This window comes from Sinocyclocheilus rhinocerous, unplaced genomic scaffold, assembly GCF_001515625.1.
Source record: "Sinocyclocheilus rhinocerous isolate Xijiao unplaced genomic scaffold, SAMN03320098_v1.1 scaffold1084, whole genome shotgun sequence".
Classification (NCBI taxonomy): Eukaryota; Metazoa; Chordata; class Actinopteri; order Cypriniformes; family Cyprinidae; genus Sinocyclocheilus; species Sinocyclocheilus rhinocerous.
In genome coordinates this window covers 984048-1006953 of record NW_015656001.1, presented here as the reverse complement: position 1 = coordinate 1006953, position 22906 = coordinate 984048, and the positions used below count along the sequence as shown (strand labels likewise).

Here is a 22906-nt window from a genome sequence, read left to right as displayed (position 1 = left end):
AATATTTATCGGAAGCGTTTATGCTGGGATTTCATGTCAATTTCATGGATGTAGTCACAGAAAAAAGTAACGTAACTAGTAATGTAACTAATTACTTTTGAAATAAAGTAATCAGAAAAGTAATGTGATTACTTTTAAAAGGAGTAATCAGTAATTTAATTAAATTTTCAGAGTAACTTGCCCAACACTGTTCATAATGCAGGTACGTGTTGTATATTCAGCTTGGCTCGGGGGCGCTAGGACATACACCACTGCCTGTTTACAGTCAGTTTTCGCTTTTAGATAAAAAATGTAGTTATGTCCTTCTCCTGCATTGATTTCATCATTGTGATTGGCTTGACACTATTAGTTGTGAGTCCTTTGTGAATTGTGTTGTGGTTTTTTTATTTTTTTTGCTTCACTCTGGTGGGGTTTATTTTTGGATCTAGACCACTGACAGCATCCTGCCATAAATATAAGCCGGCATTATTTGTATTCTGCACCACAGTTGGTAAGCCATCTCAGAGCAGGTCTATTTTTCAACCCCAGCCTAGAAATATCATCCTTTGCTACCCACTGCAAACACGACAGAATGGACCCGAATGGCCCATTTATTATTCAGATCTATCTGTAGAGCTTCATATAGGCCACTTTCCATGAATCCGGCACGCTTTGGTGTCCCATTACTTTTCACAAATTCCCCCCACCCTTTTTTTGTTATGAGATCGATGAGATGAAAATAGTAGTAAAAATTGGCCTAGCATAAGAAGTGGCAATTTTTAAGTGCATCAAATGTCTGAATACCCATTAAAATGGTGATTTTGGCCTGAATCATGTCACAACCTTTTCATTACCTTATGGTAGCTTTAACTACAATCTAGGAAAAAAACACGGATTTGTTTTTCAGTCTGATAGGTTTTTAGCTCCATTGTATGTTTAAAAAAGCTCTAGATCTAATGTGTTGATGGTTTTATGCTGCCAGGGGTATTTGTGGACACCTGAAGTGATTTGTTTTGTGTGTTTTTGGGATCTGGGTCACCATTAGCCCTTAGGTATTTCATCATCAACAGCAACAATGTGTGTATTGTGCTGTGGCATTTATGTGTGTACATGTTTTCCTCTTTCACAACCCATACGTATGTGTGTAGACTGTCATATAGAGGGCAGATATTTGTGATTCATTGAAGACTTATGGTGTGGTCAGATTTACCATCTTTCAGTGAATTTTCACAGGTGAAATTCAGTCATTTTGATAGAAATCCATGCAAATGCAAACAACAACATGTATAAGATGGTCAAACTTTCTGCATTAACCAACAGAAAGATGCTTGGTTTAAAAGTGACTATACACTACTTTTTGCGGGACTTTTTTGCCCCCAAAATTTTGACTACATATTTTGACTACATTCATTAGTTGCACACTGGTTTGTTATTGTAGCGAATGCGATATTGACTGCACATTGTTATGCCCTTAAACACGACACTGAACAAAACAAACTGTGATTTGCTGCTTTACTTATGTAAAGCTTGCACATTTTATACTTATGTGCTTAATAAAAAATACCCTGCAATTGTATTTTTGGTATACTAAACTGGTATACTTAGAGGCTGCTAAATTGGAACAACTAATTTTGTACTTAATGCACTTTAATTGTGCAGAAGTAGTGCTGAAGTCCAACTAAAGATATACTGATTTTGATTGTGCTAAAGTGGAACTATTGCAAGTATACTTCAGGTACACTTTAAGGGCCAGTTTTACTAAACAGGGCAAATTAGCGCGAGAGTGCAATTCCAAAACAGCTCCAATGGGCGTGAAAATTTCTGCGAGTGATTTACTAACAAATTAAAGAACACAGACGCAACATCTCATTTACATATCGACCAACACAATATACCAAGTGCAGCGCAAATTAGCGTAGTCGCGAATAAAGAAATAAAGAAGCCACAGTACTTTGAAAAGAACCGGAGGCCAAAAAATGAAGGGTTGCAAGAGGTTTTGATAGACCTGGTATTGCGTGACTCCTAGTTGAGGGATCGTCCTTTATTTCCTGAAGCAAATTAAAAATAACATGGCTTGGCAAACAATATGTTCGGATAATGTGTTCTTTCCAAATAAATTAATACGTGAGGAAAAATCCTCTCCTTTCTACCACGAGCACTCTGTTCTCTGCGGTGCCTCCTCCAGCAACAATAATTGCAGCCATTTCAAGCGCAAAATAGTTTAAAGGGTTCCTATTATGCTTTTTCCCTTTTTTAATTTTAGTCAGTGTGTAGTGTGTATGTTTGGGCATAAAAAAGATCTAGAAAGTTACAAATCTCAAAGTCCACTCCAAAGGGAGATATTTCGTTTTTTTTAAATCCCTTTTCAAGAAAAGGGAGCTTTTCAAGCTGTTTGGACTACAGCGTTTGTTAGAAGAAGAGCTGCTGTGCTGTAGCGTAAAATTTTCGGCATGTCTAAAACAATTCTTACAAGTATAACACGACGTAGCTGGGTGCTGCGGACAGGCGCCGAACGGCGCCGCCGGTGTGCCTACACTCATAGAAAATAATGTATTTGAATTTTAAAGATGTGGCGTGACGCGACGCTGCGCTTCTCGTCCGGTGCACGACTGCCTGAACGCTGTAAAACAAAATCAAGACTTTGTAAAAGAGCATAATAGGACCCCTTTAAGATATGCTTTTTTTGGCCGTTAAATTATGGCGCAAACGTTAGTAAAACGCGTTGCGTGATTCATTTGAATATTCTCCCATAAATTTTGCGTCTGAAAGGAAAACTCCTAGAAATGCATATTCAATAAGGTCAGGCGCAAAAATAACTGTGTCCACGCCTTTTCATCGCTAATTCGTCACTGCGCGTCTTTAGTAAAACCTGACAGTTCAATTTTAACGCCAAAAGACGGTTTGTGCTGGCGCAAGCTGTCAGTAAAACTGGCCCTTAATATCTTGCATTTAAAGACTGATATTATTCAAAGATCATACAGTCATCATCAGTAGTGACATTAAAACAAATTTTAGACTTAATATTAAGAAATGTGCATTGTGTACAAGTAGTACTCCATATAAAGTTTAATTATCATTTTTATTTCAGTAAGTCTCGAGCGATATGTCAGTAAATATGTTAATAGATTTGAACTATACTTAATATGAAATAAATGTATTTTAAATATATTACTTTTTACTAGGGTAGTTGCCTATGTTGGCAGCGCACTAGATTTGGAACAAAGCAAAAGTGTCAGAGATCAAACAGTGACAGGAGCAAGCATCAGTTATATAGACAGTTATATATAACAGTTATAACTGAAAATTTGACCTTGCTAAGGGAGAGTGAATAATTGTTAGTGTTAGTTGTCCTTGGCTTGGTAATTTTTCACTCTTTCATTCCAATTTCCTCTTTTCTTGTTGTCAATAACCTCTTACTCCTGTTTGTTTAGCCTGGCTTCACAGTGCCGGACGAGCAGCTTCAAATCCTCTTGCGTGGCTCAAGCTTTGCTCTGGCACTTGCTCTTCCTGCATCATCAGTCGTTTGGATATATTCGTTAAATACATTAGCCCGGTGGCCCACTCTCTTTAAGACTAGTCACATGATCTCGGTTCTGCCTTAGCTTAACCTCAGCACCGCTTTAGTCCACAGATAAGCTCTGAAAGCGCACCATTAATGGAGCCCGTACTTCATACACCACGGTATGTACAAAAACTGCAGCTTTTTATACTCAAGTTTTCTTGGTCTTGCTGGAGACGTGGTGAAAGTTGCGCGACAACAGCAAAATATGTGTCAGACTCTGCAAACAACTAATACTGGAAAAGCCATTTCTAACCTCTTACTCCTGTTTGTTTAGCCTGGCTTCACAGTGCCGGACGAGCAGCTTCAAATCCTCTTGCGTGGCTCAAGCTTTGCTCTGGCACTTGCTCTTCCTGCATCATCAGTCGTTTGGATATATTCGTTAAATACATTAGCCCGGTGGCCCACTCTCTTTAAGACTAGTCACATGATCTCGGTTCTGCCTTAGCTTAACCTCAGCACCGCTTTAGTCCACAGATAAGCTCTGAAAGCGCACCATTAATGGAGCCCGTACTTCATACACCACGGTATGTACAAAAACTGCAGCTTTGTTTTCTTGGTCTTGCTGGAGACGTGGTGAAAGTTGCGCGACAACAACAAAATATGTGTCAGACTCTGCAAACAACTAATACTGGAAAAGCCATTTCCGTAAGGAGGCTATTGAGTTGAATTAATGTGGGATTTTGATGATCAAAATAGGTTTAAGAGCAGTGTTTTTCCTGAGTCTTTTAGTAAACATGAATTAGCTTACTGCTTTTTGATTGTAGCTTTTATCTGTGTCTCTCTCTTTCTCTGGAAATCGTCCTTAAATGGGGAATTTGCCTTGAGATGCGTTCAATCAATAGCAGGAAAATAACAGCTCTTGGACTAAAAGGCAGATTTGCTGTACAAGTTAGAAGGACATCCGTGGCACGCAGACGGCGTGAAGAGATTTGAAAGGATTGAGAAATCTCTCTTTGGAGAAACGTACAAGAAAGCAATTATGTCTGACCAAGACTTACCTGCTTGTTCTTCAAAAGACAGAGCTGCTGTTATTTGCCATCACTTCTCAATATACAATGAACATACAGAGTGCCAAGAATTTATTTGTGTTGTCAAATATTTCATACTCAAATCTCCTTATTCTGTCAGATGGAATTTAATGGTTTTTTTAGCCCGTCTTTAAATGCATCTTAATGGGTTTTTGTCTCTTTGGAGAAACGTACAAGAAAGCAATTATGTCTGACCAAGACTTACCTGCTTGTTCTTCAAAAGACAGAGCTGCTGTTATTTGCCATCACTTCTCAATATACAATGAACATACAGAGTGCCAAGAATTTATTTGTGTTGTCAAATATTTCATACTCAAATCTCCTTATTCTGTCAGATGAAATTTAATGGTTTTTTTAGCCCGTCTTTAAATGCATCTTAATGGGTTTTTGTCTTTTCAGCTGTGTTTAAATCTTTCAAAACATCTTTTTTGAAGTGCAATCAAAAATAATTTTTGCTCATGCTTTCAGGATATGTTGTCATGTTAATTCCATTGGGTTCAGTCTACTTAAAATTTGTAAAACGGAAGTTTACTTAAACCATTTATGTTGAGACTACTTGAAGAATTTTTGCTGCAAACTGAGCAGTGGATTTCTAGTTCCCAGCATGCTTTGAAAAGATTTGATTAGGAGAGTAAGTCAACTGCATTATTATAAAAATCAGTTTAATTCATCCTTATTGGACAAAATTTACTGACCCGATCTTTTGAACGTTATTTTAAGTGTAAATTTATGTTTTTGAGAAAGATGAGGGGGGGCTGTAAGTGTTTAATGCTCTAGTGTTTGGGGATTTTCAATTGCTGATGAATGAAGCCTAGTCTTAGGATGAGGATGGTTAGATATACTGTATGTTGCTATAATGAGCAATTCCTGTGCAAAAGCCAGTATATTGACCAATCTCTTGTGTCTTGCTCATTACATACATTTAAAAAAGCTCTGTTGATTGATATGTTTTCCCTGCCATAAAAAAAAACCTTTACTGGAAATGAATATAATAGTAATATGGGCCACCTTTTCATGTGGATCTGTAACCACCCTAACATGCTGACATCCTAGCAGATGCTATGAAATGCCATGCCTCACTTTAGGTTAAAGTGAGGCATGGCATTTATATGATAAGTTTGCAAGCTGACTCTCTTATTAGGTTGTGTTTCCAGGCTCTGTGTTTGTTTGAAGTGAAGTGAGCACTCCAGGACACACTTTAGCGGTGGCCACGATAATCCTACTTGATCAGAAAAAGTGGATTCACAGAGTTTTAACCGCAGTGTCCCAGTTAGCCCGGCCGATGAAAGCCAACCCCCGTTCCTCCGCCAGCTTTTATCTTTCAATTCATTCATCCATCCGTCCGTTTATCCCCTGCGCCTTCCCCTTTCAGTGCATCTAAAAGCTCATCAGAACTCATAATATATTTGGTTTCAAACACACACTGTTACATCATGGAGTTCATAGCATGCACAATTGTAAAAACTTGCATTAGTGGGATGTAGCATATCGTATATTGTGACAATGGCAAATCAGATATGTTTAAATGAACCAGTAATACAAACTGGTCCTAATAAGTGTGGTTTAAGTTGTCTGATCCATAAATGCATGTTTTAAGTTCACTTATGTTCAAGTGAGCATATGAAAATGTTGACAAGAAACAAGAGACACTCCACCAATCTGTGGTTTATGTCGGTGTGGCCAAACTCAATCCTCTCCTCAGTGAAGACACATGAAAACACTCTTGGAATTTGCAAAAAAGCACCTAGATTGTGAGAAACAAGATTCTCTGGTCTGATGAACCTCAATTCCAAGCATCATGTTTGAAGGAAACCAGCGCTCAGGACTTGAACCCAATCAAATATTTCTGGAGAAACCTGAAAATGTGTGTCTGCCCCCATCCAACCTGACAGAGCTTGAGAGGTGAAGAGGTGAGGTGAAGAATGGCAGATAATTGCCAAATGCTGATGTGCAAAACTTGTCGCATCATACCCCAAAATACTTGAGGCTGTAAAGGTGCTTCAGCTAAGTACTGTTAAGGGTTTGAATACTTATGCAATGTACTTATTTAAAATTTTTTTTTTTATAAATTTACAAAGTATATATATATATATATAGATAGATAGCAATAATTCATCTGTTTAAAATGTCATTTAAAAGTTTTAGTCCACCTGAAATTGCACCAGTGCAAAGTTGGACTAACAGACTTAGTCAATTGTTGCTCGACATTGTTCAGCATATTATTGTTAGTCCAGTAACTATGTATGTTTCTGTATGGGGTCATCCCCTTGACAAACAGCCCAAGTGTTGTGGTTAATACTGTGTAACACAGTTCGTAGTTCGGGAAGGAGGAGGCGGGAACCGGCGAACATTTAAACAAAACTTTAATAATAAAATAAACACAAAATAGCGTGACAGCCCCTCACGGACGACTGCCGCGCACAAACAGAACCAAAACACAAAATAAAGTCCAGGCCTGGTCCTCTCTCGTCTTGCACTGTCGTCACTCCTCCTTTTATCCTTCCGGAGCTCCTCCGGGGGACTCGAGACCGGTGAATGGCGCAGGTGTCCTGCATTATCACTTATTCCACTGGCCTCGCTCCGTTCCCACAGCTCTCGGCCCCGCCCCACTCGTCACATACTGCTACTGTTTTAACTGCCATAATCTCTGACCCGTGCAGGCCTGGACAGACACCCACAATGAATCAGATATAAACCAGAGATGTTTTATTTGTTTGTAAATCAGAACTAGTGGCGGATATGTACTGTAATCCTTACTCTGCTTTTCCTGCCTTACAGACATTGCTCTGTGATTGATCTTGCATGTTGACTCATAATATAAACCTCTTACTGCTTTGACTGGTCAGCCACGTTGTTGTGCGTTTACCAGTGGCTTAAGACAGAAAGGACTAGGCTGTTACATGACTGGCAAAGCCCCTTTCCAGCTGCTGTCTGGAATGTTCCAGCACATGGGACACATACCAAAACATGGTGCATTTCTTTTGGCATTATTTAACAAAACTGTGTTATTGTGTTTCAGCTGTTAGATGAAGGTCTTAGAGTTCTTGTTGAAGTATGTGCTTTTGGTTGGGTTAAAAAAGTGAAATGGACTTTGGATAAGGAATAAAGGCAGTGTTTTGAACTCTAGATAGTGAAATTGAGAAGACGACCACTTGATAACGGCCCCATCTTGAATTCATCCACCATCTGTTGTGTCCAGATGGAGGAAGACAGTGTAGACAGTTATGGTGAATGACTCGGTCAGAACTCTGAGGATGGATGGATGGATATTGTGGATGGATAGATGGATGGATGGATAGATATTGTGGATAGATGGATGGATATTGTGGGTGGATGGATATTGTCAATGGATGGATGATGGGTGGATGGATATTGTCAATGGATAAAAAGATATTATGGATGGACAGATACTGTAGATAGAGCGATGGATGGATATTGTAGATGGATGATAAATATTACGCATGGACAGATACTGTAGATGGATGGATGGATATTGTGGATGGATGGATATTATGGATGGATGGATGGATGGATATTGTAGATGGATGATGGATGGATATTGTAGGTGGATGGATGATATTGTGGATGGATAGATGGATGGATAGACATGCATGGACAGATACTGTAGATGGAGCAACACATATTGTGGATGGAAGGATGGATATTGTAGATGGATGGATAGATATGCATGGGCAGATAGTGTAGATGGAGCAAGGAATATTGTGGATGAATGGATGGATGGATTGATATTGTAGATGGATGTATGGATATTGTAGATGGATGGATATTGTGGTTGGTTGGACAGATGGATAGATGTTGTGGATGGATGAGTGTTGGATAGATATTGTGAATGCATGGACGAATAATGGATGAATGGCTGGATGGACAGATGGATGGCTAGATAGATATTGTAGATGGATGAATGAAGGAGAGATATTGTAAAAGGATGGGCAGATGGATGGATAGATATTGTGGATGGATGGATGGATGTAGATGGATGAATGCTGGATCAACATTGAAGATGAATGGGTGGGTGGGTGGATGAATAGATATGTAGATGGATGGATGGATGGATGGATGGATATTGTAGATGGATGGATATATTTTGTAGATCGTTGGAAGGATTGATTGACGGATGGATATTGTAGATGGATACATGGATGGTTGGATGGATGGATAGGTATTGTAGATGTATGGATGGATAGACAAATAGATAACACTGAGTGAACAAATGTCTTGCACAAGTTATTTCATTACATTTACAGTACATACAGTATAGTATTGAATTACACACAATGTAGGATCAGAAGAGTTGAAAACCTAAAGAAAAGTTGAGGATTGTGAATGTGCTGTTAGGAGTTTGCTCTGTGAGTCTTCTCTGCAGCTAGTGGTTGAGTTGGTCAGACTGCAGGCAGGAGCTGGAACTAAAAGACTGATTCAAAAAGTATTTCATTCTACCTGAGTGCTGCTCACTCTCTCTCATTCACTGGCCTGTTATTTCTGATAATCATAAGCTTTCAAGGCAGAACAATGTTCATCATTCCTTCTCTCTTCAGCAGCAGCACATGTTTGCAACTGTCATACAACGTGACACGCTCAAATAGGAGCAATTTAAAGACGTACACAATGGGCCGCACTACCACTGAAAGTCCAGAACCATCTGGAACAATTCGATCAAATGAAGCTCCCACAGTTCCTTTGTCTCCTCATCGAAATAAAAACTCAAGGCTGGATCTTAAGACTGACGGCTGTTCTTGGAAAATGTCGTAGAGATGAGAACTATTATGCTCGGAGTGATGAACGCTATTATGCTCAGGACTGGAACTGAGATGTGTTCTCCGAATGAGCGGACGACAGCAAATCATCTGAGAGGTTTTAATTCTCAAGCTCACTGTGGCTATGTGCGTAATACAATACTACCACAATACTCCTATACTATTTTTGCACTTTGTATATAATTTCTTTATTGAAGAAATCAGGTTGTATCTATTATATTGAATACATTTTTCTATATACATAATATCCAGATAATCTACATTAATGTGTTATATGTGCAGTAATACAGTCAAAACACACTGCATGGAATACTGCATTATAATTAATCTATTCATCCATCCATCCTTGTTTTAAACATCAAACATTAAAACATTACTGTGTAAGTTAAGAGCTTTCTGTGGTTTGCCAGAAAAATACCCTTAATAATATTCTTAATTCAAGTTATGTTTTCTCAAAATATACTCTTTATTGTCTTTACAAGATTTTACTGGACAGAGATACTCATTAAGAGTCATATTTTTTTTAGAGTAAATCTTACTTTTGAGCAAAAATAATTTTTTAAAATTAAATTATATGAAAAATCGATTTAGCTTTGTTATACTTAAAGTCCACATGAATTGCGCTTTGCAGCCTAAAATTTTACTTCCATAATCTGACGTGTTTAAAAACTTTTAAGTGGGAATAACATTGCACAGATTCACAATTCACAATAATTCATAAAAAGCATGTTATTTTTGAAGGCAAATAGATAAGGCCTATAATAATTTAGGGTAAAATAAACTGATTGCGGCTCCTGTTCTGAAACTAATATGAGGCAGTCATCTGCAGCTCTTTTCTCTCCGGTACCGTATGCTTGGATGGTTTTATCCCGGCTCACTTTCAGGAAGCAAACAGATGTCCCACCTGAGCCCGAACATGACGGGAATTTCAGATGGACCTGTGGATTACGACTCGGGTCAAACGTCGGTCTTCTGTGCACTTTTGAAGGAATGAACTGTTGAACTGAATTTTAATGCTGCTTCTGCTGAGCTGTGCCATTGTGATTTGGCAACTATTCAGGTCTCTGTTGAATAAATCCATGATAAACAAGATTCATTATGTTTTAACTCGTTAGTTCACGTACAAACTAGTCCAGTTTCCCCTTTGCATCTCTCATTGCGATCGCTCCCAGCCCAGATTGTGCACAGTCATGCCAGCATGATGCCCGCTGACTGCTGATGGGATGTAAGGGTGACGTTTTCACGCCAGCTGCCCTGTGCCAGCGCAGACCGACTGGTGGATAGGAAGTGTTGGAGTGGAACGTGTGAAAATCCACGGGTCGACCCAGAAAAAATCACCAGGAGCCCAGACCACCATCTGAACCAAGAGTCCACCCATATGGGCCATTAAAGGCCATGCTGTAAATCTCTTCATGTTGCTCGGCTCTCACTCGTAGCTCACGGCTTTTAAGCAGCAAATGTTTCATAAACACGTCCTCCCCAGTGACCTCGTCCCCCAGTGCCAGCGATGGGAGTCTGCACAGATGTGCCCTGTTTCTGTCCACTGGTCCCTGCCAGCAGCAGCAGATGTCTTGTGAGGGTGGAACTGGCTGCTGCGCAGTGAGATGACCCCTACAGCACATAAACTAGTGCTAAATATAAAGTGGAGTCCAAAAGTTTGCTTTTGGAGACTGTTAGTGAAAAATGCCTTTTAATCAAATACAAAAAAATGTTATTGCATCAGCGTTTACAATAATGCATCTTTAATTGAGTTCTGTGGGTTTAAAAAACAATTATATGATGTTCATATTTATTTCATATTTTTGCTCAAATACTTTATGTATTAATTGTTTTATACTAAAATTGATTTTATTTACTTACAGAATTCTACTCTCTATATATACTACCATTCAGAAGTTTGGGGTTAGTACAATATGTTTTTGAAAAAAGTATCTTATGCTCACCAAGGCTGCATTTATTTGATTTAAAAATGCTGTAAAAGCGGTGATATTGTGAAATATGATTGCAATTTAAAATAGCTGTTTTCTAACTGTGTATATTTTAAAATGTAATTTATTCCTGTGATGGCAAAGCGGATTTTTCAGCATCATTACTCTAGTCTTCAGTGTCACATGATCCTTCAGAAACCATTCAAAGATGCTGATTTGCCAATCAAGAAGCATTTAGTATTATTATTATTAATGTTGAAAATAGCTGTACTGCTTATTATTTTTGTGAAAACCATGATGCATCCGGATTCTTTGATGAATAGAAAGTTCAAAAGAACAGACTTTATTTGAAACAGTAAAGACATTTATAATGTTACAAAAGATTTCTGTCACTTTTGATCAATTTAATGTGTTCTAGCTAAAAAAATATATGAATTTATTTAGATAAAGTGCTGTGGAAAAATGATAAAGGAGCAATAGATAATAGGACAAATTAATTTGGACATATTCAAAATACACTTAATCGCATGCACATTAACTTTTTGCTTTTGATTCTGTTTTTTTTTTTTATTCAATAACACATTTAAATTTCCGCATGCAAATTCTTCATCCACGTCGTGATAGATACTGTTGGATTTTTTTAATTGACTTTTTTTTTCAGTTTTTTTTTTTCCATTGACTGTCACCTCACAGGGCTACAGATATTACTTTTTTTTGTATTTGTTCATCATGAGATCTCAAGGTCAGTAGTCTGAAGTGAGAGTTGGTCTGTTGACCAGCGACTCATTAAATTGTGGCTTAAAACAAATGAGTCTGACCTGAATCTGCTGCGGCTCGACCCCTTACAGCATCACAGTGCTCTCACTTCACCACAACACATGGGATACAAGTGAACCTCTCTTCTCCTTTCCTCTCATTCTCTCTCCTCTGTGTTATAATTCAGTTCAGTTTCCTGCTGAAATCATCAATGTTCTCCTCCAATCATATTTGCCCTCGGCTCTCCGTTTCCACCAATGAGAGAGCAGGAAAGCAGGAATGTGGCTAGCAACTAGAGAGTTATTGAGAGACTGCGGTTAACTCAAGGCCTCAGGAACATTGTGTGTGTGTGTGTGTGTGTGTGTGACTAACACACAGCTTGAGAGATGTGCGCTGATTCAGCGAGGGAGAAGTCTGCCCGGCATCACATTTAGCGCAGTAATGAAACAGACGTATTCCTCCGGGTTCTTCATAACTCCTCCGGGTTATCAGCTCTTGTCTGCTGGCTGCGTTTCAGTAATATTGATGTATGTTGTGAAATGAATAGCAGCACCTCTGTTAGTTGCTGATTTATCGAGGTGCACTGATAACAACTCTACCGTCCCACTCCACCAGCACATGCTGGTAAATGCTGTAGGAATCGTTAAATCCCAGCGAGATTAATAATGTGTTTGCGTCTACTGTGCGCATTATTTTCTGTTTTATAGCTGATTTAGTTAGAAACACAAAGGCAGTGTCAAGAGAGATGTACCTGCAAAGTAATGTTTGCTGCTCAGTCATTGTACACTTGATGTTTTTAGTTCGCTAAATATGGATCTGGTACAGTTAAAATATTTAGATTCATATGTACAATTAAACTCCTGAAAGTAGCATGTTATATTGTCACCTTTGTACGTTAAAGCATAAAAAATCATGAGTGGGCTATTTCTGATGTATTTTTTGCCATCCCATTAACAAAAACATTGACTTTGGGACAATGGAACTGAAACAACTAAAATGCTACCTCGTAATATTTGTGTTCATATAAATCCATATAGAATTTAGTAGGGCTGTGCAAAAAATCTAATGCGATTTTCATGCGCATCTCGTCAGTAAAGCCGCTTCTGTGATTAGTAGTAAATCTCCAGCACGTGCTTTCAGATGGAGCGGCATTTACTACACAGAGCCGTAGTTCACTGACAAGCTACACAAAATCGCGTTTAAAATCGGCAATGAATCGCCTGTGATTTTATATAGTAATATTAAATTATCATATGACCTCACTATTTTACATCTACTTTAGCGAATGACGTCCAGTTATTATCTCTGAAATAAACGGTTCTTTTTTTTGTAAAATTGTGCATTTAATAAAATCACACAGTTTAAAATTACACAAATTGGCTGTTACACAAAAAAGTGGGATGCAATATTCTACACAATACGCTTTTCTTGTATGATGCACATTTTGGGAAGTAACTATTAACACTACTAACTTAAGCTTGTTTATAACATTGTAGCTTTTTAACAAGTAGCATTATAGCTGGTATATTGCATACTGTAAGAGTAGTATGGTAGTATGCCATTCCATATGTACCTTTAGTTCTCATTTTAAAGTCAGCATGAAATGCTGCGATGGTTTATTTTTATTTTATTTTTTCCCACAAATTTTTTTTTCAGTAGTGTGGACGCTTTTGGTGTCACTCACTTGCGGTTATTTTAGCTGTACAAAATCAGTCCATTATGCATGCTTGATATTGCAAACTGGTATTTGTTATATTATTTGAATTTATTATCATAAACATACCTATAGTGGCTAATGAATTGAAAGTCTTGCACATTTTATCCATTTGGAAGTGACGGATCGTTGTTTGATAGTTGCTGAGATCTCATGATTGACAGGTTGCTGGAAAGGGGTGGGAGTTCATCACATTTAGAGAAGAGATGTTGTTGATGTGCATGGATAAATCATTTATAGTAAACACTTCAATATTCCATAAAATATAAGAATTGTCAACTTTGAGCCTCATACGTTGCTGTTTTGCTGTCGTTTGTGTTTTTTCGTTTAGACAGCAGTTTGTGAGACTCTGTGTCCCAAAGATGTCACCATTCTATACAAACGCACACTATTTTCTCTCTCTCTCTCATGCTAATACCACCGTCAAGAGCTGATGCTGAGAAATCAGAGAGAGAAAAGAAGACGTGGAGGATAAAAATGATGTCTCATCAGAAAATTTGGGCAGAAATGCAGGTTGCATGCAAAGTGCTGTGCAGAGTGACAGTCAGTTTATAGAAAGATGACAGTTGTGCATCAGTGTGTTATGAAACAGAGGGAATGTCAGGGGACGAAACTTCATTTGATCTGCTCTCATATGAACTCCAGTTCTTCTGTTTACACTGTAGGTGATCAAACAGATGAATATGATGTTTTTCTTGTTTGTTTTACTGAAAGTGTTCATCACATGCATATACTGTATGTGAATGTCATGCTTTATTAGAAAGAGCTTTCAGTAAGGTTGGGAATCAGGTCACTTCCTGTTTTATAATGTTGTTTAGAGCATTTGTGTTTTCCTGAGGTTGAATATTAGTGACTGTTATAAATCAAATAAAAACAAAAACAACCTGAAGCCTCTGGTATTAAACTTCAGTACGTTGAATTTTAATGCAACTCTGACCAAACGTTTGTTCAAGCCTCGAGCTGTTTACTCCAGTGCAGACGCATGTTTATTTCACAGCACTGTTGGGAAGCTGCTTTATCACTTTACCTGCTTTATGCAACGCAATTCCATTTAACACAGTGTGGTTTAGAATGTTAATCAGAAATTCCTGCAAAAGGTGGTGAAACATTTTAATTTATAAATGCTCCATCTATTTAAGTGTGTGTTTGTAAGTGTGTGCACTTTTGCATGCATGTAAATTCCCACTAATTTAAACAGCTTCATGCATTTATGAAGTAGCTACCGGTATTGGAGAGTAATTGACTCTTCGCAAAGACCCCCGCCCCCCTTGGTTACTGTTGATATGTGCGACAAGCCACACATAATTTTCTCATGCAATGTTAAATACATCGCAGAGCAGAGGACATAGACAACATGCCGACAGACAAGAAAGAGCAGGTTACCTTTGGTGTGTAATTTTAAAAAAAATTTAAGAAATTCAAACAATAAATACCGTTTTGTGTCATGACAGATCTCTGTCGCCTTAGTTTAAGTTGCATGTGAACCGTTTACTAGTTACTAGTTAAAGCACGAAATAAACATGAATGAACATCAGAAGGTATCTTGTTTCAACCGCGGGTCTATTTGTCAGACAAAATGGTGGATTCGGTGTTATGATTGGTCAGATCACCCGTCAATCAAGCTCCATGCGAAGGATCAATTTGGTAGAAAGGCTACCAAGTTATTTTTTAGTAGTTTGAGTTTGACAATAGTTTTATGAAACTTTCCAAGGAGAAGCAGTGTAGTGTGACAAACTACTAGTGCATAATATATACTTACTACAGTACACACTGCCTACTTTTTTTTCTGAAATACTGTTAAAATGCATTATGCAGTGATAAACATTTCACTATTTTACATATCTACTTCAGTGTGGCATCCAACATTTTGTCACTTGTATTGCACATGCTTTACCACCAACCACTTGATAATAATTTGATATATTTTAATATGCTGAAATGAGAATTTGCTGAAAATTAACTCATCCTCAGGTCATCCAAGATGTAGACATGTTTGTTTCTTCATCTCAACAGATTTGGAGAAATGTAGCATTACATGACTTGCTCACCAATGGATCCTCTGCAGTGAATGGGTGCCGTCAGAATGAGAGTCCAAACAACTGATAAAATCATCACAATATTCCACAAGTAATCCACACGACTCCAGTCCAACAATTAACATACTGTGTGGCGAAAAGCTGCATATTTTTACGTAACAAATTCATCATGAATGCGTTTTAACTTTAAGCTGTCACTTTTGGCCAAAATATGAGTCCATAATCTATAATAACACATATTCCAGAAATTCCATCTCACATCAAAATCCACCAACATATTTGTTTAGAACTGTTTTGGACTGTTTTCACTTATAAACGGTGCTATCTATATCTGTGCTTATTTCTCTCTTGAGAAACGATTAAGCCATCAGGCGTTTGAAAAAGCCGAGGCCTGTCAAGGCCAGTGTCCCATAACTCTCTCATAAGAGCCACGTGTAAGTGGCAGTGAGGGCCCACAGGAGCTGCTTGTCTCCTCTAAATGACATGTCTTTCTCATGCCCTCATTTAGTTTCGTTTTATGTAGTCTGGTCATGGTAATGGCACCCGAGAGTATCTGTAATATTTGTCTTCAAAGATCAGTGCAACAAGCAGGCCGCAGCGTTGACGTCAATCCTTCACGCTGAGATGTTCAGTTCCCTGTGCACACCAGATCTGAGTTTCACTCGGGCTCAAATCTATCTTTCCAAGCGAGATAAGCGTGCTCTGGCTTTGCCTGAATTCCCTGTTGTTTATGTATCTTTTGCCAAAGCATGTGACTACTATGCTTAATCTCCGAATGTCTGGCAACGCAACTCTCTCTGCATGGAGCATGAGGAAGAAGAGAACCAAATGCCAGCTCTTCTTCTAACTCCTTTACACATTAGCTGTAAGATAAGTATCGGAGGTACTGTAACACACACACACACAGATCCCCTTCTGCTCCCCACCCAACATGTCCCCGTCGTACTCTGTTGGCCGCGATAAAGAGCAGCCACACTCACGGCCGTATAAGTAGGGGGATTTGGGATGTTTTAGAGGTTCAAAAACACAGTCAGAGAAAGAAGGAGGTGTGGGTGAATCTCATGAAGCCTGTCCAGAACATAACCCGGTCATATTTCACCCCAAATCAAAAGAGAAAAACATCATTTTTATTTTACAGTAAAAAAAATAAATAAATACATTTATTTATAGTTTTATTTATTTTATTTTTTTTTAACCATTAAGATGTGTGGTTTGTGACATTGTGTTCATGATAGTTAAGCACATTTTATCTGCAGTTCTCAGTAATGCAGTGCAAAAAAAATCTCATTAAAGTTACAAATTTATTTTTAATTGTAAGCTATTTAATACTGCCGATAGACATCTTGGGCCATTTTGTCAAATGTTGCTGTTTTACAAGCTTGCATTGCTCCAATAATAGGATTTAATTTTATTTATTTATTTATTTAATTAATTTATTTTTTAATAATCACACTAAATGAAATTGTTAAATTGACAGTTGTAGCTCATTTAAACGTAATTATATTTATATATATGTATATATGTGTACATATATAATACATATATATGTGTATATATATATATATATATATATGTGTGTGTGTGTGTATACTTATATATAATACATATATATGTAATAGATTAAACACCTTTTATATATACACAAATTATTATATATTTTTTAAATATTTTTATAGTTTGTTTTTATATTAATTATTTTTTAGTAAACACGTTAAATTTTAAAATTGACAGTCATACAGGTATATGTATGTGTGTTGTGTGTGTGTGTGTGTATTTTTATTATATATATATGGGAGTGTGTGCGTGCGCATTCACATATCCATATATAAATCAAATATATGTATTATGTATATTTTAAACATAAATAATGAATTAAAAATAATTAATAATTTTTTTAAAGAATAATAAATCATTAGGATCTAGGATAAGATAGGATCTACACTTTTAATATTTTTAATGATGTAGCCTGGTTAATTAAAGGCTTTTTATCTTTACTATAAGAGTGCCTTGGAGTATTGCATTTTTTCCATTTAATAAATAATTAATAATGAAGAATACAAAAATGTAAGTTATATAATGAGAGTGTACAGTCTGCAATTTTTTTGTTTTTGTTTGTTTTTTACTTTTTTTTTTTAAATGCAGTAATAGGCTTTCACGATCCTTACATGCTCTCATGATATTCCCCCTTACACCATGGTGTCTGTCTTCTGGTGACCTTGCTTGACTTCTAGCATCTTCTGCTCAGCAGCTTAGGAGGGTTTCCCGGTTCTGATTATTTTGACTTAGAAAACTGATTTTCTAATTATAGCTCGAGCAGTAAGCAGTGTTTTCATGGCAGATGTTCTGTACCGATTCAGTGCAGCCTCTGCGTCTGCGAATCACATAATCTACCCCTTAATTGAAGGAGAATGTTGTTTACATAAACACTCAAGCAGCGACGGCCGGTGCTGATGGTTAAAATACAGCTTCGGCATGAATACGTTCTCCTAATAAGAGCAGAAGTCATGCGGCGAGGCGGCTGTGGTTATTTTTGTTTGAAGGAAAGCTGGTGCTTTGTTTACATCTGGTGTTACGAAGACTGGAAGCTGGCCAGACCCTCCTCTCCCCCTCACTGTCTTTCTGAGCTGAATAATAGATAAAGCCACGGCGATGATTGGCACCACATCTCGTCCGTATGGAGGAATGAAAGAGCGCCGCGCCAGCTAGTTATTACGCACCCCGACCTCAGCGACGACTCGCCATTCGGCCCTCATTTTCAATTCAAAAGCGGACGGTTTTACATTCACAGGAACAACAGGAGCATCTAAATGGAGAAATTAAAAGTGTGTCTGTCTACAGGTGCCTGTCTGACTGAACAAATCTCAAACTAGCTGCATGATTTTGTCTTCTAGAGTCATTGATACTTCACTGATCTGAATCTTTGATCCGCATCATTGCACAAAAATGGTTATTAATTGACTAAATGAATTACTTTGAGTGAGCCTAATTTGTTTATGTTCACTTTTTAACCAGTCAAAAGTTTAAGATTTTTGAAAGGAGTCTCTTATGCTCACCAAGTCTGGATTTATTTGGTCAAAAATACTGTTGAAAAGTAATATTATTCTATTGTAATATATTTTGCAATGGCAAAGCTGAATTTCCACAGCTGTTACTCTAGCCACAGCCACATTACTCCAGTCTTTTGTGTCACATGATCCTTCATAAATCATTTTAATATTCTGATTTGGTGTTCAGATGTTTTCAATTACTGTTGGTACTCAGTTATTAATGGTTCTTACTTTTGTTAATGTTTATGCTGCTTAGTTTTTATGGGTTCCACAAAAATATTGTTTTCTACATTGATAATAATGAGAATCGTTTCTTGAAAGCCAGCTCAGCATATTAAACTGATTTTAATTTAATTTCATTTCATTTCATTTCATTTCAAATAAATGCATCCTTGGTGAGCATAAGAGACTCGAAGACATTTTTAAAAAAAATCTGAATTATTCCAAACTTTTGACCGGTTGTGTGTGTGTGTGTGTGTGTGTGTCGCATTGGTTGGTAAGCTAATAATGCAATAAAAATAAAGCATAAAAACTAAACGCTAAATTTCTATTGTTTATATAATATATTTTAGTTGGATTTAAGTTTGGTATAAAAATTTTTTGGTATAAAATATTTCTAATCAACTTTCCTCTCACTTTTTAATTGTAAAGTTAATCGCTCTACATTCAGGGATTGCCTGCTCTTTGAGGTGACTGGTTTGGTGGATGAGTGTTCTGTATTTTTGAGCTGGTTGAGTTGGACTCTTGTGTAAAGTCTGACCGTCTGGCTTCAGTTTTCTGGTTGACTTGCTGCCCCGTGTTGTCTAACTAGTTCTTGTTTTTGTTTGCCGGTGTTTGTCTTCTGGCTGATTGCACATATTATGTAATGGTGAGCTGGTTTGAGAGAGAGAGACAGAGAGAGGGAGGGAACCGCACCTGGGGTCTGCCATCAGCACGCAGTCAGAGAGGTGCTGGAGGCTCCTTTGTGAGCTGTTTATTTAGACAGCTGTCCCACACACACACACACATCTCTGTTGGGAGAGAATAATTTAATGTTTGTCTATATGCAAGATTTTTTCAACTGATTATAAAGAAGTTTAGAATACATGATGATCATTTTTGACATGTGGGATCAATATCTTGCTCATAATGCTGTTTTCCTTAACCTTTTGCCAAGCAGACATAATGTTTATGAAATGAACACATTGAGCTTTAAGTAACACAGCTAAAAGTGACTAAAAATTATTATTCAGAAAGATTTTTAAAAATATTATTATAATATATGAGTATATTATTATCTTATATATTTTATATATTATTATTGTTTCATGATTATTTTTATTGTCATAATATTTCTATTACTGATTTATGACCAGTAGGTGGCGCAGTTTTGAAGCTGCCAAACTAGAATTTGAACGCCCGTCCAAACTTATGGCACCCCTGCATTTTTACTGTTTATTTTTACAGTTACCAATAAGAGTGTAGTGCTCTCACGGCATTATGCAAATATTTCCACATAGTGAGGTAGATATGTGGGGGCGTGTTAGAACGAGCCGTTTTAGGGGGGCGTGGCAGAGTCTTAACTTTGATAAAGAATATCTCTTTGGTTTTGAGACTTTAGTCTTTGCAACTTCAGGAATCTTATCTATGCACAATCAGCTTGTAACACTCCAAAGAGAAATGAAAACTTGAAATCGCATCATATGACCCCTTTAATGATATTCACCCTTATACCATGGCATCCGTCTTCCGGTGACTTTGCGTGACCTCTACCATCTTCTGCTTAGCAGCTTAGGAGGGTTTCCAGGTTGTGATTATTCTGACTTAGAAAACTGATTTTCTAATTATAGCTTGAGCAGTAAGCAGTGTTTTCATGGCAGATGTTCTGTACTGATTCAGTGCAGCCTCTGCGTCTCTGAATCACATAATCTACCCCTTAATTGAAGGAGAATGTTGTTTACATAAACACTCAAGCAGCGACGGCCGGTGCTGATGGTTAAAATACAGCTTCGGCATGAATACGTTCTCCTAATAAGAGCAGAAGTCATGCGGCGAGGCGGCTGTGGTTATTTTTGTTTGAAGGAAAGCTGGTGCTTTGTTTACATCTGGTGTTACGAAGACTGGAAGCTGGCCAGACCCTCCTCTCCCCCTCACTGTCTTTCTGAGCTGAATAATAGATAAAGCCACGGCGATGATTGGCACCACATCTCGTCCGTATGGAGGAATGAAAGAGCGCCGCGCCAGCTAGTTATTACGCACCCCGACCTCAGCGACGACTCGCCATTCGGCCCTCATTTTCAATTCAAAAGCGGACGGTTTTACATTCACAGGAACAACAGGAGCATCTAAATGGAGAAATTAAAAGTGTGTCTGTCTACAGGTGCCTGTCTGACTGAACAAATCTCAAACTAGCTGCATGATTTTGTCTTCTAGAGTCATTGATACTTCACTGATCTGAATCTTTGATCCGCATCATTGCACAAAAATGGTTATTAATTGACTAAATGAATTACTTTGAGTGAGCCTAATTTGTTTATGTTCACTTTTTAACCAGTCAAAAGTTTAAGATTTTTGAAAGGAGTCTCTTATGCTCACCAAGTCTGGATTTATTTGGTCAAAAATACTGTTGAAAAGTAATATTATTCTATTGTAATATATTTTGCAATGGCAAAGCTGAATTTCCACAGCTGTTACTCTAGCCACAGCCACATTACTCCAGTCTTTTGTGTCACATGATCCTTCATAAATCATTTTAATATTCTGATTTGGTGTTCAGATGTTTTCAATTACTGTTGGTACTCAGTTATTAATGGTTCTTACTTTTGTTAATGTTTATGCTGCTTAGTTTTTATGGGTTCCACAAAAATATTGTTTTCTACATTGATAATAATGAGAATCGTTTCTTGAAAGCCAGCTCAGCATATTAAACTGATTTTAATTTAATTTCATTTCATTTCATTTCATTTCAAATAAATGCATCCTTGGTGAGCATAAGAGACTCGAAGACATTTTTAAAAAAAATCTGAATTATTCCAAAATTTTGACCGGTTGTGTGTGTGTGTGTGTGTGTGTGTGTCGCATTGGTTGGTAAGCTAATAATGCAATAAAAATAAAGCATAAAAACAGGTTTTAGCTAAATTTCTATTGTTTATATAATATATTTTAGTTGGATTTAAGTTTGGTATAAAAATTTTTTGGTATAAAATATTTCTAATCAACTTTCCTCTCACTTTTTAATTGTAAAGTTAATCGCTCTACATTCAGGGATTGCCTGCTCTTTGAGGTGACTGGTTTGGTGGATGAGTGTTCTGTATTTTTGAGCTGGTTGAGTTGGACTCTTGTGTAAAGTCTGACCGTCTGGCTTCAGTTTTCTGGTTGACTTGCTGCCCCGTGTTGTCTAACTAGTTCTTGTTTTTGTTTGCCGGTGTTTGTCTTCTGGCTGATTGCACATATTATGTAATGGTGAGCTGGTTTGAGAGAGAGAGACAGAGAGAAGGGGGAAACCACACCTGGGGTCTACCATCAGCATGTAGTCAGAGGTGCTGGAGGCTCCTTTGTGAGCTGTTTATTTAGACAGCTGTCCCACACACACACACACATCTCTGTTGGGAGAGAATAATTTAATGTTTGTCTATATGCAAGATTTTTTCAACTGATTATAAAGAAGTTTAGAATACATGATGATCATTTTTGACATGTGGGATCAATATCTTGCTCATAATGCTGTTTTCCTTAACCTTTTGCCAAGCAGACATAATGTTTATGAAATGAACACATTGAGCTTTAAGTAACACAGCTAAAAGTGACTAAAAATTATTATTCAGAAAGATTTTTAAAAATATTATTATAATATATGAGTATATTATTATCTTATATATTTTATATATTATTATTGTTTCATGATTATTTTTATTGTCATAATATTTCTATTACTGATTTATGACCAGTAGGTGGCGCAGTTTTGAAGCTGCCAAACTAGAATTTGAACGCCCGTCCAAACTTATGGCACCCCTGCATTTTTACTGTTTATTTTTACAGTTACCAATAAGAGTGTAGTGCTCTCATTGTACCATGTTTAAATCTATTCCATAATCCCCCCCCC

General features: G+C 37.4%; 1 protein-coding gene across 5 annotated transcripts in view; it reads left to right on the top strand.

Moving 5' to 3' along the window:
• Nucleotides 1-22906, top strand: part of LOC107719143 (oxidation resistance protein 1-like) — a 73916-nt gene that overhangs the window by 49039 nt on the left and 1971 nt on the right. The window contains exon 1 of one of the 5 annotated variants that reach the window (XM_016526510.1): nt 3615-3660. The exons of 3 other annotated variants lie outside the window; for them this stretch is intronic. In XM_016526510.1, the coding sequence (XP_016381996.1) occupies nt 3635-3660 (26 nt within the window). In that variant the 5' untranslated portion in view covers nt 3615-3634. Of the gene's footprint in view, nt 1-3614; nt 3661-3991; nt 4066-22906 lie in introns of those variants that run through there. One more of the 5 variants, XM_016526509.1, reaches the window with a different exon arrangement.